Source organism: Lates calcarifer, linkage group LG8 (genome assembly GCF_001640805.2).
Source record: "Lates calcarifer isolate ASB-BC8 linkage group LG8, TLL_Latcal_v3, whole genome shotgun sequence".
Classification (NCBI taxonomy): domain Eukaryota; kingdom Metazoa; phylum Chordata; class Actinopteri; family Centropomidae; genus Lates; species Lates calcarifer.
In genome coordinates, this window is record NC_066840.1 from 21,764,562 (window position 1) to 21,783,602 (window position 19,041).

The following is a 19,041-nucleotide window of genomic DNA, read 5'->3' on the forward strand; positions in this document are numbered from 1 at the left end:
ACAATGATACCAGTGTCCCCATTTAAACTGGAGCTGAATCAGTGCACATAAATATAGCGTTTGCTGTAAACTTACACACTCACTCAGAAACAAATGTTACATACACACTGGAGTACACACACACAAATACAAATGCATGCATGCACACATACACACACCTCAGTGCTTTCAAACAATTCCTTGTCCTGACAGAACCAGTCAAGCAGCTCCTCCTGAGACCAGCTAACATTAGCCCTGTACCCTTGCTCCATCTCAAGCAGCACCTTTCTTTGAATGACGCCTTGTTCATGCACAGTCGGCATGAGGATAGTATATGTTGCACACACCCACATTCATGCTCACACATACAGTATATATAAAAAAACACATGTACTTGGCTTTGTTACCAAGCAACAAAGTAGGAGCCATGGTTCAGTGAGTGATGTAAAGCCTCTTGTTGTATTTGGACAAAGACTAGTTTTGTCCAACAGATATGCCATTGTTGCTTTACTGGCACAGACTCATACAAACTTCCATCGACTCTCATTTACTTGTTTGTGTTGGCAGTGAACTAGTTGATTGTCTGATGCAGAGAATGACAGACAGGGTGACTGACAGAGAATGACATACAAAGAAACACACAACCAGCGTTACAGACAGCCTATCTATTAACACACAACTCAAGTGTTCATCATCAACACTTAATGACACACAGCTCTGCCTTTATTTTTAACATTTCTAAAATATATTCAAAAGCTCCAGGAGACTAAATGGACCTTGAGGTAGGACTGTTTAGTTCAATGCAGTTTCCAAGGTCAAGACTGAACTTTGAGACTCAACTTTAAAGCTCAGGACCAAGGAGCACAGACGAAAGGAAATCTGATCACCCACAACTCTGAGCAAAATCCATCTGCTGATGAAGATCATATGATATGATCAAAAGGCCCAGAACAGCTAACTAAGTAGACCTTGATGCTAGACTGTATTATTAAATACAGGATTCAGTCTGTGAAAGAGTTATCATAAACATACAGCCAAGCAAAACTCAGGCCTGCATTGGTATATTTTAATGGAGTATATCACAGTCAAATTAATTGGTATACTCTTTATCCACCACACTACACCAACATAAAATATACTGCTTCTTTTTTTTTTACTCTATTGTAGAACAATATTTTTTCTGTTCACACGTCACATATTCTTCCATCTAACAGTGTCAGAAACTCTCTAGGAACAGCACCCTCTTTCTCTTTTGTGAAGTAAAGCACTTTTTACTTCTGATGTGAGATTTCACATGATCTCATATTTAAAGTATCCGATATAAATAAGTCAAATTCAATGTACCGGCCTGTAAAGGCTAGAAAACTCTCATTTACTTGTAGTCATTTTTATACTTTCAAAATTACAATAATTATTATTATGTGATATAGAGTCTTTTAAAAATAAAAATAGCTTTCCTGTGAAAGACTTATGGCTCAGCTTGTTCACTGTGTACACCACAAACACAAATTCACACACCTGTTGAGCGGTAAGGTAACACTTAGGAGTCTTACTTGGCAGTGGGACGTGTCGATGTGTCCTGCAGGTCTCCAGGGTCAAACAGCTGGGAGCCTTTCAGTCCCAACTCCTCGCAGCCACGAAGAAACACACTAAGGTTGTCCTGCATAAACACAAACACACACAGACACAGTCTCATCAGGGTAAATACACTGCTGGCAGACATAGAAGACAAAGTGAGGTCAGGTTCATTCACTGCACAAAGTCTCAACTCAGATACACCCATACACACTCTCTGTTTCTCTCTGATCCACTTTAAATCATACAATTATTGTAGAAAAAAAGAAAAAGAAAGTAAAGTCTGGCTTATTAAGTATGTTATACACATGTAAACAAGAATTACCTTTCCACTCAAATATTACACATAACCTGTACTTCTAGCATGTCTATTCCCAAAAATATAATGACCTCTCTAACCCTATCCTCAATATAAATAAAAATTCAATCTTAAACTTTTAACCCAGTCTCAACCTTCAACAAACTATTAACAGACCTATATACTGGCCAAACTGTCCTAATATTGCAAAAATGTCCTCACTCTTATGGTCAACTATTCAAATGGGTCCTTGCAAAGACAGAAAAACATGCATCTAAAGTGCCTCCCTTACACACAAATATCTCTAAACAGTGATTTTAAGGTCTTTCTGTCAGGCAAACACACAGAAACATGTGCCCAGTAATGTAGAAGCACAACAACAAACATGACAGGAGTGCAGACAGTACAATTTACTAATGTGAAAGGGGGTAATTTCTCTTGCTGGTTCATACAAACAAAAACACACAGACTTTACACAACGTGAAAATCAGGATACCTGCTTGACAAGAACATGACACCACCAGGTTTCTGTGGCCAGCTCACGTATGTCTCCCCTCTCAGATTACTCCAACTCTCAATCTACACCTTCTGCTTCCTTTGAGTGTTTCCCGCTGCTTATTTATCTCTCTTCATTCACCTGCTTTTCCTCAATCTCTCCCTCTTTCTCTCCGTCTCTGCTCCTCAGTCTGTCCCCATCTTCTCTCACATCGCTGCTCTCTGACAAACTCTTTGTTGGATGCAACCTGAGCTGAGCTCTGCTCTCCTGTTCCCAGGTTCTCTCTCTCTCTTTGTTTCTGTGTCTCTCTATCCTTCTGAGGGCCACAGCCAAAGCCCTTCCCTCTCTTAGGGTGTCACCATTTCCTCTCCACCCTGATTGTCCCAAGCACTCTCTCCCTCTCTTTCTCTCTCTCTCTCTCTCACACACACACACACACACACACACACACACACACACCAAAACATAAATATAAATACAATGTGCTTATATCCACATACAGCATGCACACATTTAGACATCATTTTAAGTGCACAGACACACACAACTAAGAGACTTATTTATATGTGCACACTAGCTGATGTAAGAATACATGCATGGCTACAAACACATAAACACACTTGGAAAACACTTGTTCTCACGATCCTTAGCCATGTGTTGCAAAACACCTCCTCCAAACCCACCCTGCAGCTTCCTGTGTTTTTGGGACAGCGCCATCTCTGTGCTCCTGGTGAGGCAACCCCACCCACCCACACACAGACACACACAAACACATGGCCATCTCTTTGTCAGAGGACACAGTAATCTCTTCTTCTGACAGCTTTACTCCAGGGAGGACACACCTACAGTGAGATGTACTGAGTCTCACAGTCACTCATACACACACACACACTGCTGAAAGAGGTCACATTTGATTTCAGAATGAAGAGCTTTCAGTCCATTTGTATCCAATTAATATCAGCGTGGGCTCTATTTAAGAACATTTTCCAGAAATCTGAAATGATTTATTACTTGGAACAACAAGGGACTCCCTCAGGGTGTGGAAAGCCTGCAAGAGGGACTCACACTTTTTGTGTCAAGTATCCAAATAAACACATCCAAACATGACCCAAGTATCCCTATTGGTTGAGGTTTGTTGTAAAGAGTAACAACTGGAGTATTTGTTATTCTAAGACATACAGCAAGTATGTAAGCAACCACTTGGTATTTATTTATTTCCACATCAAACCTTATGGCCAATTCTCATTGAACTCACTCAATAACTGTGTCCAGGAGCAAGAGAACTGAATCTATATTTGCTAACACTGGAGCTGCTAGCCACTGGCAGAAGTGTTGGACAGCTCTCAGGTTTTGGTGCGTGTGCTCAGTTAACCTTCTCTGCAAACACACAGAATATGATATTTAGATGAGCTGGTTTTGGCCATTTAATCCCATTTTGTCTCTAATAGTATAAATGTTCAGGTTTTGGATTCTAAACAGAAAAGCAGGTAATACAACTGATTCAATGAGTAATAATTAAATACTGAAATATTAAATCCCTTTCAAACAAGGGCAGCAGTCAGAGCTAGACAGCAAGAATGAATGCATAAAACATACATCTTTAAAAATAGCCACTCTCTCTTCTGAAGCACTGAATTTCTGCTCTGAAACCAAGATACATACATATGATTAATAATCAAGTTGATAATATTTATCAGGAAAAATGTTGTGCAATCTTCAACTTCAAGTACTGCAAAGATATTTTTCTCATAGTGAGGCCCTACGGAGCATAAGTGTAAGTCAAATACGGAGCACTTTAAAAATTACAGCCAACTTCCTCAGATATCAAAGAGCAACTTTAACTTCAACCCTCAGCAGTATAAACATTTTTTCCCACATTTTTCTCTATCATCCATCAGCTGGTATTTTGAACAGTCTGGAACAATAAACACTGAAACAAGCAACGTCAAACCATTTTACAGGCTCATTTAATTTAGTGAGCGTTTGGAGAATGTGCGTGTCTTAAGAAGTGACTATAACTCTATGGTGAATTCGCAGGTCACTGCCACAGGAAACTGGGTGTCTACAGCAAAGATATGACTGACAGCTGAATGTGTTTGTAGAAGGATTGGGAGGTAGGAGGTTGACGCCGATACAAAGCCCGTCCACTCTGTTTAAAAAAAAAGAAAGAAGTAGTAATAATAAATTTGGGCAAAAGTCATCCCCGGTGTGGAAATACCAACACTGGTAAAATTAACAAGTGATAAAATTTCAGCAAAGTGTTTGCAAGGGAAAAGAACAATCACGAAGGGCCATATCTAAAAGTACATGCATGTGTATAAGTGTATGTGAAACAAAAAGCATCGGTTCCTCCTCTAAACACAACCCTCACTACAATCAGTATCTGACTACAACCACGATTAGAACGCCATGGTTTCTCAGGGAAGTGGAGCCGTGCTCACACCCTGATTTTGGATCTTGACAGAATCCAGTCCAGATGAGGAAACAAGCCACTTGGATGTCAACAAGATAATTTCCCAGGTTCTTCTGTCTCAGCCAAGGATAACACCCAAAAATAAGACAAAGGAAATATGAAGGTAAAGGTGAAGGTGAATGCAACCATGCTATACATTGCCTCAAATGCCTCACTCACATAGGATTTCACACTGCTGTTCTTAGGCCGCATTCAGATCGACTTAAGACCTACGTGAAAAATGCAACCCACTCATTTAAATTAGATCCGCCTGGCAGTGCAGCAGGGGTATTAACACAAATGGCTATGGCAAATAAATGAGCAAATAAAATAAAAAAGTTTGTCTAGCAAAGTTTTACCTGGTTCCACTGTCACTGCAACATAACACATCTCCAGCTTAACTCTGCAGTGGCTAATCAAGGACAAGCAAGTCTAGACCACAAAGGACAGAATTATCTCAAGATACTAATGAAGCATAAAATGTTTAAAATGAAAGTGAAAATTGAAAGTGAATAAAGCTGGAATTAGAGGGTTTTTACGTAACAGTCTTAAGTAATACCATGTGCGTCACTGCAAATGCCTGTTGCCGTAAACTTGATGTCTGAAAAACAACACCTTTTTAAGCATGTGAATTACTACCATTCAACTTGCAGGGCAATCACCAATGCATGTCTGTTTACACACTGTAAAACATGAGCATACCAATCGACCCAGAGACGACTGGGAACTGAGAACGCAACAACCAACCTGTTCAGACAAACACTGAGCCATACAGGCCAGGCTGCCAAAGCACTGAGGTAGCTGCTCTAATTACAAAACAGTCAAAACTCCTCAGAGACTCATTTTCCCATTAGCCCCCAAACAGGAAGAGGAAGGGGGAGTAGTCACTGTTTTATTACGATGGGTCCAGATAACAGCAGACCCCTTGTTTATGTGTTTCTCACCTCTGTAATCACAGCCAGGGGGAGGAAAAAAAAATCAAAAGCTGCAGGAAAATAAGAGACAGAATTATGAAACTCTGCAAGTATGAAGGCTCACTTTGTTCAAACACAAATACACCCAGAAGGTGTAATTTTTCTTCTCTTAACTTTTATATGTTGCCCTCAAACTACTAATGTAAACATGTTGTCTTCAGTGCATGATTCATTTGTCCCTTTGGGCCAATTAGTAACGGTCATGTTATGGTTTCTTGTCCTGTAATTGTCATGCTGACTCTTAGGGCTAATTAGATATTTTTTATAACAATGTTGTTGTTATATGCATCAGTGGTGTTTGAGATACCATATGAACCTGTGACACAAACTAATAAACAGTTTAACAATAAGAAAATCTTACAAATATACAGTATGCCAAAGAACACAGAACATGTCCTAAAAATATGCTTTTTTAAATGATATGCTTCATAAAAAGTACTGCATGTAACTTGGCTTGTGTAATACATTGCACATTACACAGAAATGTTATTGCATCCCCCTGCTGATGATATAAATTGAGTGTGATTTGAAACGTGTGAAGTGAAACTGCGCACTCAAATTTCTCCTTATACTTTGGCAAAGCTTTGATTTTTCTTACTGAAAATCAAGCCATGCAGTTGAACTGATTTAAGTCCATTAGCACAACAGAGAATTATGTTACAGCAAAGAATGCAGTGTAGATTTAAAAAAAAAAAAGAAAACAAGAGCGAAGTTGCAACAAGGAGCAGACTATTTATGTCTATGCACTGATCACATACCGGATATAATACCAAGATGGAGTGAGCACAGTGGCTCTTGGGATAAAAAGCTCTAACTCTAACAGATAACCAATTGTTATTCTTGCTATGATTTTATAGTGGAAAAAAGGCCAGTAAAGAATGTGGCAGTGTAATTATCTGCCACTTGTAAAAGGCCAGAGAAGGCCCATTGGCAGGCATCAGTGATGCATGAGGTACACATGACATATGAGATAAGAAAAACCATTTCAGCCCAAGATGGACTTCCTTGTCTGCTCTGTCATGCTGTGATAAATAGCTCCCCTTACATTTCTTGTCTCTAAGTACTAAAATGTCTGTTTACTCTAACTTTGATCCATGTTATTAAGGAAATTTAAAAAAAATTGTTAGTTTAGAGTAGTTTCTTTTACTTAATCACACTGCAAAGCCTTAACAAGCTGAAAAGTGAATTTTTAGAGCAAGAAATCTCAGAATAAGGCATTTACCTATCAATTAAACAGAGCCACTATACTGTGGTAAATACAGTAAGTACAATAAATCTAGGGATGAACTGATCCAAGTTTTTCTCTCCTAATACAATTCTAATACCTCAACCTCAGGGTAACTGTGGCTATCAAGTACCAATCCAACACGAGTGCTCTGTTTCACAGATTTAGTGTCACTCCTCGTGTGGAAATCAGTGGGATCATTTTAAAATACCAAAAATGTTAGAGGAAATTTTAACATGAACAAAATTTAAGACAGCACAAGGTAGTACAATATGAGACCAAATCAGGAAGGAGAGATTTTAAAGTATATTTAGCATGAGCTCCAATACTATTAACTTTCACTGAGTTTTATTTACATGTTGGCCTGGTCCTGAAAGGCCACTTCATTCCAGATCAAGGTCTTAGGACATCATGAAAGGGCTCTACTGTATTGCACTGTACCCTACTGAAATGTATCAGTGTTCAGGTCTAATGAAATCCTCACGCTCTCCTTTAAACCGGGAGGTGAACTTCCTTAAGATTCTTGAATAAAACCATAGAGAACAATGTACAATATCCAATTCACGGTTTGGGAGCAGGCAGCAATTTCTGTCTGCTCAAATGACACATTATTTTTTATGGTTTTAGTTCATCTAATTTTGCTTAATCAAAGAAATATGGTGTTAAGGCAGTAAATGGTGTTAGAACATATAATATGCTCCTGCAGATATTTATGTTGTGATGTTGAGTATTTCAGAGAAAGTGCATCTACCGTCTTACTGTATAAATAACTTCACTGTGAGCGGTGAAGTGCTAAGTGTCACACTGCTGCTGATGGACACCTTGGCTGTGGGGACTGAAACTGGGATCTTTCAGCTGCAGGAGTCTGGTAATCAAACCCTGATAACACACCTGGTAGCCTACAGTGTAAAATCTGTCTAAGCCACTTAATCTGCATGTCACATAATCATTGTCAGTGTACGTCTCCAGTTGTTGCCTTGGGTGAAACTGCCATTCAGTAGTAACCTGAATTTGCTTCCTGCACCCCACAGACAAAGAGGAAAACAGTTTCAAACAGTCAATGAAGTTCAGGTGGGACGGATACTTTTCACTAATAAGTTGCAAATGCAATGGCTGTGCTGTGATTTCAGCTATATTTACTTGTAAAATGATCACTGACATCTATGTCAACCGAATGAGGCACGTATTAACGCACCAAGTCAACAGCACTGCCTGCTAACATCCCCTGATGATGAAGCAGAAACTCCCAATCATTTTAAAAGAGCAATGGCCAACGGGGAAACTTCACTCAGTCAGTCACTCAGTCAGTCATGAACATTTATGTTTCTAAGGCTGGCCTTCCTGAAGCTCAAACTCCAAAACATATATACAGTAATATGGAAACAGGCATAAACTACCATATATGAAGATCTGACAGTATGACAGCATTGCTAACCTTTAGGCCAATTTTCTGCTTTGGGAAGCTGCACAGGTACGAAGGCCATAATCTCAAGTTACAAGGCATATGGCTGCCACACTACAACCCCTATGATATGACTATGCCATGTCAAGTTTTGTACTTTATTCAGGGGAAATAACAGGTTATAGCAAGTTTTTAACATTACAGAGCACTGAATAAGAAGAACATTAAAAGTATCTCTGAAGAGGGAAACAGATACTGTTAAAAAATAGAAAGCAGAAGAAGAAACACAAATAAAACTGCGATAAAGAAGGAAAAAGGTAAGAGACAGTATGGGATTCAAGAAGGACAGAATAGTCTTAAGGTCTGGTGGAAGAACTACGTTTTGGTTTAAAGGATGAGGGAGAGTAGATGACTTACCAGGCCAGCTATGGGTGTTGGAAGTCTGTTAATTTTCTTTACCAAGCCAGGTTTAATGGAGCTCAGCAACCTAACAAAAGACACACAGGGAAGAAGACATCACACACTGAATTTGAGTAAAAAACAAAAAACAGAGTTAGAATGCCTTTGAAATTTTTCCTCGAGACAAGTTCACATGAATCTGTCAAAAGATGCAACACAAAGTTGAAACCCAGCAAAAGCAGAGTGAAATAACTGTTTATTATATAACCTTTATTTCACAAAGGCGGGGGAATAAAAATGGAGAAAGAAAAATTTTTGAGGGTCCCACAGTGGCATCTGGAAGGTTAATAACTACACAGGTAAATCAGAGTGGAGAATCACTGCTGCTCCTTCCAGCCCCAGGGAGCTGTTAACTAGTTCCAGGACACTTCATATTGCAGCAAACTACGCATGTGAAGATGGTATGACTTGCTGCTGCTATTCCTCACTGCAAACACAAAGATGCAGACACTTTTTGAGGGGAAAATTACACTACATTCCCACAAACTTTGCCTGCTTGTCAGTCATGAACAAGCAGTTTCAGAGTTCCCGCCTCTCCCGCTCTCCCTCTATCTACGTCTCTAGTTTCTTCTCTTTTCTTTCTCTTTGTGTGTGTTTTCATCAGAGGAAGCATTGTGATGATTCAACCCGAGAACGAAAAACCTGCCCTTGGATACTCTTACAGTATTAGGTATCCGCAGTCCTGTGATGTTCATTGCATTCCAGCAGTTATTTTGCAGTGAAATGCTGTAATTTATCTTTTCAGTGAACCTCTTTCCCCTCAGTCTGCCTCATCTACTTTACCTCAGTTAGAGATTTCCTGCTTTGTTTCCCAGAATAACTTTCAGCAACCCTGGGAGAAGGCTGTTCTCAGCACTACACATAGTACGTGTAGGTGGGGACAGTGAGCAGCAGTGAAGACAATAATTCCACTCTTGAAAAATTGCCTAGAATGAGAATAATGTTGCAGCATTCTTTCTTTTTTTGTTAAAAAAGATAACCGTGTGGATTTCTCTGTTTCATCATCATTTCCCTGGATTTCTCCCCATAAGACTGCAGAGAATCAGTACAGATTCCTTTTATTTACAAATTTGTTTTGGGGAAGATATTGTTATCAATCCACTTGTACTTGTGATGGAAATAACTCCAACATAAAATTAATATTTTTGCCAGTTATCTGCAGGAATATGTGGCCCATTTGTGTCCACAGAAGAGCCACAGTTTAAACCTGTTACAGCACTGAGAGGAAGTGGGGAATGACTACAAGAGTGAGAGTGATTTCCTGGATTTTGAAAACACAAGCACGACCAAAATAAACACAGTACGCAAATACATCATCTTACGAGTATGTACAGGACAAACACATTTCCTGACGCCTTGTACGTCAGGAAAAAGAGGAAGAGGTTGGAGAGTGTTTCACTTGTGGAATTAGTGAGATTCAAAACAAATCTCCCACAGGATATAAGGTTGCTGACTGAATCACATCAGTAACTATAATGTTTGAGAAACTGCCCAAAGGATCACAGGTTTGATCACTGTAAATGCCAAATTATGCCAATGAAATAAAATGTTTAAATGTCCATGGGTCATCTGCAGCCATTTAGTCACTGTGAACCTGTCTGTGCCTGGATGACAGCATCAGCTAAGTGATGATGAATACACTGTGTTTCCAAGGTGCATGCAACAGCTTGACAGGAATGATCACCAAGTGGTTTGACTGGTAATATACTCTCCACAGCCAGTGTGTACAGTGAAAACTAAGCATGTTTTTGATTGTATTGTGGTTTCAGTTTTGTTTACTTTTAATTCAAATGTGGTGGACAGCCAACAAACAAATGACAGCAATTCTTGAAATTTGGCCCATGATAGAGGATAAAAAGTCTCTAAACATTTGCCATTATTAAAAAAAATGTACTGAGAATTGTGCTGTATGGCCAGTAATTTGAGCTCCCTGAGGGATTTTTTGTTTCTGTTCTGCTGACTTTAGGCTTTCAATCTTGTTTTGTCCAACCAAAAGTCCAAAAACCAAATATATAAAAACAGCAAATCTTATATACTGATGATAAACAATTAAATGATTGTTTATCTGAATTGTTGCCAATTAATTTTCTAACTATCGACTGACTAAATGATTAACAGATTATTCATTTAGCATTACTTGGGTGATTATATTCATGATGCCTCTAGCATTACTTTCCATGACTCTTCATATCTACACTAGATCTCCTTCCTAACATAAAGCTTGTTAATACTGCTTAGAAATCTTTAACATTTAGAAATCACTGTTATTCCCTGATTATTAGGGTCTTAAGTACAAACGGTACCTCCAGATGTTCCATGATATTCCAGACATTCCAAAACCAGTCGGGACACTGTTAAATTGGTCCTGCTGTCTGTATTCACAATAAAGACAGTGTAAACATTGGGCTTGTGTAACTGAACTTGGCACAGAGGAATGCAGGGAAGAGAAAGGTGCAAATGTCTGTGTGTGTTTTCAGTCTCATTTCTGCACCTCAGCTCATAAGTTAGAGGGCAAGAGGTCGAGTGTCACACTGGAGGACAATTCTACAGTATGCCAGTCTCTCTGATCACTGAACCACAGTGTTGCAACAGAACACCTCTTTTACTGCTAATGCTCTTCCTATTAAGTTTGAATTATGTGTGGTTAGATTAGGTTCACACAATTGTCTTGTTTTCTTCTTCCAACTTCCTATAAACTGTCGTGATATTATGATTCTAAAACAAACACAAACCGAAAAGGCCTGAAACCCTCTGTATTTAAATGGACCATTGCTATTAATCTGCCTAAAGAAAAATACAGGAGGGAAATTATTGAGAGCTCACTCAACCAATTTGTGAACATTGTGATTCTGACCCTTGCACACCTACTCACAAATCCAATCTTGCACTCATTTTAAGTCACTATGGAAACCAGAATCATTTCAATGCCTCAAATAATATAAATTTTTAAAAAATTAACCACAACAACCTATATTTCAGAATCACAGTAAGAGAGCATCATTTCCTTAAAGAGTATAGGAGCAACAAAGATGAAAGCTTAAGAGACAGCAAGTGAAGAATTCATACACAGAAGACAGTCAGATAAAAATAAAGTCATAAAGTGTAGTCAGAACTTACTCGCATAGCAGTATCCCATTCTCCAAACCTCCTCTGAAATCTTTGTCACCAAAACATCTTCCTGTCACAGCCTACAGAGAGAACAAAAGGAATGAGTTAACAAAATATAACACTAATGAGTGGTTAAGATCAAAAACAGAACCTCAAAATATAATTTCATTTACTAAACCTAAAGTCCAGACACACAAACTCCACTTGGGTACTAAGAAACAAGTGCAACAACCTTAATCAACACTCTTTTCACGTCTTTCCTTCACAGTAAATCCTGGGAATGGTATGGAGAGGAGCACAAAGACCGGTCGGCCATATATCAAGTCCCTCTCTGGTTAACAGTGCTAAACACTAACAAGCTTGACATAAGCTGCAATCATCCTGACCAAATGGCTCTGGCCGACTAATGTGTTGTGACAGGGGATTTATCGGGTAATAGTTGCTCAGACCCTCTGAGGAAGAGAAGCTGCCTGTTTGCATGACTACAGTGTCTCATCAGGTATGTGTGCTTGTTCTTAAAACAAATATTACAACACATATATGTGTCTGTTTTTGCTGCAAGTCATTTAAGTGCACAAAACCCTTGGGCAGCATAGCTGAACATGTGCCAAAAAAGTGCAAGGTTCAGCTGCAGTATAGTTTATGAAACAAATTGAATCCTAATTGGCGTTTTCTGCTCCTGGTGTTCAAGTTTCAGCTGAAGTTTTAACCTCTCACCTTTAGCTTTGCAAGTGAACAGGACATCTCATAAATTGAAGTCCCACATGAACACGCACAAACTTCTCAAGTGCAAACAAAAACACCAACTGTTAAATAATTGCCTCCCACTCAAAAATATCTGCTGTTGTGAGACTTTTAGCGACCAAGCCCACTTAAAATCCATTTATTCTCACAAACACTGGCAGACATTAGGCCATAAAAAAGGAGAGACCCCTTTGGACTGCTGGTCTGGAAGCCAAAACAATTACAAGATTAAATTTCCTGAGAGTTTCTTTTACATTTATTTGCACAGCTGTGGAAAAAAAGTTTAGAGTGCTTGGGCCGGCTGTGCGTTTCTGTCAGCTTCTTGGCTCGTCGCAGAGCCTGGACCTCTTACAAAAGAAATGGGACTGCTGTATGTCAGCATGTAGGCTGACAGTAGGCCTCATTTCTACTGGTGGGGGGAGTGGGGGCACACTGAGGCATCATGCTTGGTGTTAGGGAGCTGGGCGGATAGAGAGGCAGATAAACATAGACAAACAGCGAAAAGAAAGTGGCACAGACTTTCCCTGTATGCTGACATTTATATTCACTGCCACCATTCAGTGCTTTGGTAGCACTTGCGAACAAGGCACAGTGTGCCTGGTGTTGACAGCACAGAGCGATGAGTGAAGCCCGAGTGTGAGACCTCATTCTTTGGTTTTTGTACAGATCAAACAAACTAGCTAAGATAACTGGCTACATATTTACCATACAGACATGAGATCTATCAATCTACTCTTCTAACTTTAGGCACGACACCAAATGAGCATATTTTCCCAAAATCCCAAACTTCTAGCATCTAAAGGTAGGTAGAGCTACAGAGATTATTTAACACAGGCAGCCTAATGTCACTGGACTGCAATTTATCGGTTAACAGCGTGAGCAGTAGGACTCATGGTAATTATCTTCCTCCCCTCTTACCTCCTGCCTTTTCCACTGAGCTTCAGTCTAAAGTTACTTGGCCAGAAAAAACTTCTTTGGCTCTGGCCAGTGAAGTTTAACTTAATCAACGTGATTAATTCTGTCTCCAGATCTGCCACAGAGAAATAATTTGTGAAGTAAAAAAAAAGGGAAGTCTTCTGTGTGCAACTGTACAACTGTGACTAGATGACAGCAGACTGCAGCTCCAACTATTAGTCAATAACATTTCCACATTTTATCCACTCAAGAATGACATTTCCAGATCTTATGTTACACAATGACATTCTGTGGTCTTGTACGTGAGGGAGTAACATTCCCTGAGCTTCACTCCACATGTACAGCAACCCCAGGTTTAGTGTATGAAAGAATAGAATTCTCTGGTTTTGTGCATGAGAGGGTAACATTTCATGGTCTAATCTCAGTAAAGATTCAGTGGCCTAGATACTTTTATATCTGCAGCTTAAAAAATCTGCAGCTGAGCAGATGACCTTGATTTAGGTGCTCCTCAATAAATGTGTCAGATGGATATTGGTACTGTGCTTGCTAAAACTGGATGACCTTTTAGTTCTTTGACATGTAGCGGTCACATCCAGAACCCCCTCATCATACAGCAAATATGGTCAGGTTTTGATGTCTTGCTCATCACTGAGAGGCAAAGGCAGTGGTTCAGCTTGTGTGCTCTGAGTTATCAGAACAGGCTCTATAACAACTAGGTCAGCTCTTCAGCAATCTTGTCAATGAGTGTGAGTGCACCAGCAGATTATAGTGTCACACCACCTTTACAAAGAGAGATTACAGAGTTACCACCTTTACAGAGATTGGTGTACAGTTTGAAGACAGATGAGAGTGCCACAAAGTGCAGCAAAAGAGTGAAAAAATGACACTTGCCATTGTCATTAGAATGAAAAACACCTGGAGAAAAGGTGATATTATAATGCTCCATTTGGAAACACAATTTCATAAGAAAGAGAAATGATGAGACATGAAAATCTGTGTATGTATCTGAAACATTTTTCCCACATCCAATAAATCCACAATTTAATGTCACTGGTCTCTGGTGGGCCCAAACCTCCAGGTGAAAAGCAGAGTCTCAAAGGTTAGCTCAATTAATATTCTGTCCTCTGGGGTGCATGCACATTAACATAAATTACATACTTCTCTTCTGGCTACGACATAGTCTGAACTGTAGCGAATGGCAGGGATTTGGTTTTCACATTATCTTGCAGCTCCTTGGCAATGACTATAGAGCTGCTGAGGACCTTGATTCATGTACATCTGCTGCTCCCATAAGTGTCATCCTGAGCTGAAGAGCACATGAGCACACTTAGTTTGAGACAGCACACATTTGAGCAACATACAACAGAGAACTGATGGGTTTTTCTATTGACAAATGCTGTAATGAAAGGTAAGCCACATGTGTTTGCCATACTAAACTGTAATTAATTAGAAATTTACCCAGACAGTCAAGCACTCACTGTTACCTTTTCATCAGGAGGCTGATTGTCTCGTAGGCTTAGCATTTCGGTAGAGAACATTACCTTGCTGACTAATAAAACCTCCTGAGTTATAGCAGGAAGCTACAGCTAAAACGCTATAAAAGTTGAGGTGGCAGATTCCTTTTGCAAGCAGAGGAAGTTCTGTTTATTGTAGGTTAAGGGCACAGTGTACAGAAAAACATAAAATCATTTGAAATGGCCATTAAACTCTAAATCAGAAATCCCATGAACCTCATCAGCATCAGATCTAGTAAAGGAAGCAATAAAATGCCCAGAGGAGACCACCCAGACTAATGTATTACTATGTCCTGACAACACACCAAATATTCATATAAAAAAAGATTAGTTTAATTACAGTCTAAGATAAATGCTGCCAGAAGCATTTAAAAAAGAGCTTTTAAAATAAGTCAAACAAACACCTCAATGGAAAGATGCATCCTAAAAATACTGGAAAATTCTGGATCTGAACATGTTTTCAAACCACTGCAGGGTCATATGAGGGGACTCAATTAAAAAGAGGAATGTGTCGCCTTTGTTGTTTTCAGTGGAATTTTGCCTGCATTGTTTCACAAACAATCAAACGATGCTGGTCGGCTTTTTTTTTTTCTTCCTTTCCACTTCCTTCCCCCTTGAAAAACCTACATGTCCAGACTGAAGTCATTCTCATGGATTCATGTCCAAAGCAGCCATCACTATCATTTTGGTATCCATGAAGAAAAGAAGGCTTTGTTGGTTTAGAAATGCATGAATGAACTTTGCAGAAGTAAATGTAACTTTTTGCCAAATCCTGTTTGCCTGAGGGAGCAGTAGTGTGTGAATCTATTTTTTGCTTTGATGAATTATAAAATAGAGAAACCCAATGAAGTTTTAGCATGAAAACTCCCAGGAGACATTGCTTTCATGTTCTGAGAGATAAAACACCAATATGATGAGAAGAGACTCCTCTGCAGTCAATTCATGCCTGGTCTGGACCGCAAGTCAAAGACAATTCTGAAATATTATTGCCAGGAGAAATAGCATCTTTGAACAGGCTTTGGTGCTGCATTTCCAGTAAAGCCAAATTAACAGCTTGCCATCAAACCGTCACTGAGGCCATGACTGTATCAGTACTTTTTATTCCTTGTCTGAACTAGCTTAATGCAATCCCTCCACCCTGAGGGCATCCAGTGAAAACAGATCTATTGTTGAGTGGCAGTAATCTCAGAGGCCCTGCACTGAATGGCTACCTGTCCCAAATTAACAACTAATAATTCAAGGCTTGCAGACAGGCTGGTTTCTGTGACTTGGGGAGGTAAAACACTACTTACTTCAAGGCCCTGAGGCGAAGCGCGATCAGCCTTTCAAAGAGTTGACAGCTGCTAGCTAGAGGGCTGGCAAACATAAACAGAGACATGTGCTCCCAACCTACAGGCTTTCTGTATCGGCACACGCCTGCTTTATAGACACGCCTGCTCTGCAGTCCAAAGCAGTCTACTTTACAAGATGTTGTCTTAAGGGTGTTGCATAATCCTGCTGCTGAATCCAACACTATGCGTCCAAGTTCAAGAACACATGTAAACACGTCTTCTGGCCTACAGCCAATAATCTCATTAATTCAGCTTGGCAAGAAAGCTTAATCTGTAAATGCCTCTGGTTCTGATTAACAGCACAAAAACGACAGTGTGCAACCTAGCCATTCCATAATACAAACTGAGTAGGGGCAACAGAGACAAACAATACCGCTGATGCATGATTTGTGTAGTCTAGTGTCTTGTCCAAGCAAGAGACTGAACAATAAAACCACTCAATTTGTTCAGCATTGCAGAACCTAAATCAACTGATTCATGACAAGGCAAAATACTGCTCTGGCACAGAAACTATAAGTCAACTGCTAAGATTTTATCATCATATCATCATCATCATCATAGAAATCTTGCCTTTGGCTTTAAGAGAAATAGGATTTGATGAAAGAAAAGAAAGAAAGAAATGCCCAAAGACAAACAAAAGTATTAAAATTGGTAACATCTGACTCTTTATATGATGAGGGATGGGGCCCTCTGGCTGGGGGTCCCCTAAACTCATGGAAGCTTCAACAAGTTCAGCCAAAGGTCAGGAGTGATATCTGCCTGCGATCAATCATCCAGACCTTTTCACAAGCTGCCACCGCTGCTACCACTGTGGGGATCCTCTATTGTGACTATGGACTGTTTGCTCTGTGCTTAGTGTGCTGGCATGTCAGTGGATGGATGGAGGGAGGGAAGGGGGAACAGGGAGCTGAAAGGGATGATCTGAGAGAGGAGTTGAACTAGTCAACTTATTATGTTTTTAAGATAATCTTTGGCATTTTTAGCCTTAGACAACAATGGAAGAGTTCATGAGAGTGATGGTCATGCAACAAAGGTCCCCAGCCTGAACTGAACTGGGGAATCTGTAGTTAGTATATATGATATGTATCTTAATGTAACTTCCACAACACCACACCCAGTTTTGTATTTTTGTTTTGTGTTTCTTAGAATACAATAAAAACCAGGACAATAAAAAAGCAACAAAAGTCAGAGCATAACCAGTTGGCATAATGAGTAGGAATGTCATGGCATGACCAAATAAAATAAGAGTTGAAGTTATCAAATTAATCAATTAGATAAAAGTCATTTTCCAAGCAAAAATGCCAAACATTCCCTGGTTCCAGCCTCTCAAAGAAGATTTTCAGTTTTTCTCTGTTTAAGATCTCTGTGAAGTTTGGACTGTTGGTTATAATAATGACAATCATTATTAATTCCATTGAAGTAGTCCTGAGCAAGACAATCTGCAAGTGGAGTGTTTACTTACAGAATATAAAGCAAATTAAGAGAAGAGAGAATTATCAAGAGAGTAATTGGCAATATCACAAAAAATGTTACATTAAAGATGAGCTGCAAAATATGATAAAAAAAAAATACAGCACTGATCAGGGATTGCTGAGATTTGCTCCTAGACATGATTTTTTTCAGTCAAACAGTGCGATACAAATACTGTTACAAACTCTCCCTTCCAGAGAGCAGACAGAGGTACTTAAGGCATCTGGGGCCAATGTGGGCCTGGAAAATAGAATAGCTTGTGTATCTTTTTTCTCCTTGCCTAATTTTAGCACGCATCATGAGGTTTCCCTGAGTTGGCAGAGGTTTTATAAGATTTGGGCTAATATTGGATCATGATTCTAAGAGCCCGCATGGCAAATCACTACTAAATTGCCGCAATCAGCTGCAGATCCAACCATTCACCATGTCTGACTGATCTGGAGACAGTGACACCAGCAGATAGAGTGGATTATATAAACACTGTAGTAAGAGCACAAGCACATTCACACAGTCTGGAGCCAAATGTAAGTGAACTCTGACTAGTATTTATTAACTGACACAAACACAAAGATTCATGGACCCCATTGGACCACACGTACAAAAAGCATTCACTCACTCCGCCGCCCAGACATTGATGTCAGCATGTGTTTACAGGAGCCGACTGCAAACACCCCAGTTTTTTTTTTTTTTGGCGGGAGTTGAGACACACCGCTCTGAGGAAGCAGCTGAATTCTTTAATTAAGTGAGCCGAGCTGGAACCACAGCAAAGTTGCTGCCCAGGCCAGAGATGATGAACAAAAGAGTATTATGAAACAGGGATCATCACAGGTAATGACAGTTAATAGGGTATAATTGGCATGGTATTACACAGTGGAATCAGCACTGGACCGCAACGGTCCAATCCCGGAGCCGGACCATGGCTTCTGAGGGAAATATTTATGGGCTGATTTGATGACAGCAGACAATTTAGACTCAATCTGTTGTGATAGATGACCAGGTTTCACAGACTGAAATCTGCAATGGCTCACATCGTGAAAGACCACCTCAAAGAACAAGAATAATGACCTCTGTCAGAATAAAAGACCAAACATTAATTCAA

General features: G+C 39.6%; 1 protein-coding gene across 12 annotated transcripts in view; it reads right to left on the reverse strand.

Moving 5' to 3' along the window:
- Positions 1-19,041, reverse strand: part of LOC108901506 (LIM and calponin homology domains-containing protein 1) — a 151,057-nt gene that overhangs the window by 41,217 nt on the left and 90,799 nt on the right. For 10 of the 12 annotated variants that reach the window (XM_051072547.1, XM_051072546.1, XM_051072550.1 and 7 more), the window contains 3 exons: positions 11,978-12,048; positions 8,819-8,888; positions 1,533-1,639 (listed from right to left, as the gene is read on the reverse strand). In XM_051072547.1, the coding sequence (XP_050928504.1) occupies positions 1,533-1,639; positions 8,819-8,888; positions 11,978-12,048 (248 nt within the window). Of the gene's footprint in view, positions 1-1,532; positions 1,640-2,348; positions 2,385-2,489; positions 2,668-8,818; positions 8,889-11,977; positions 12,049-19,041 lie in introns of those variants that run through there. The other 2 variants (XM_051072555.1, XM_051072556.1) reach the window with 2 other exon arrangements.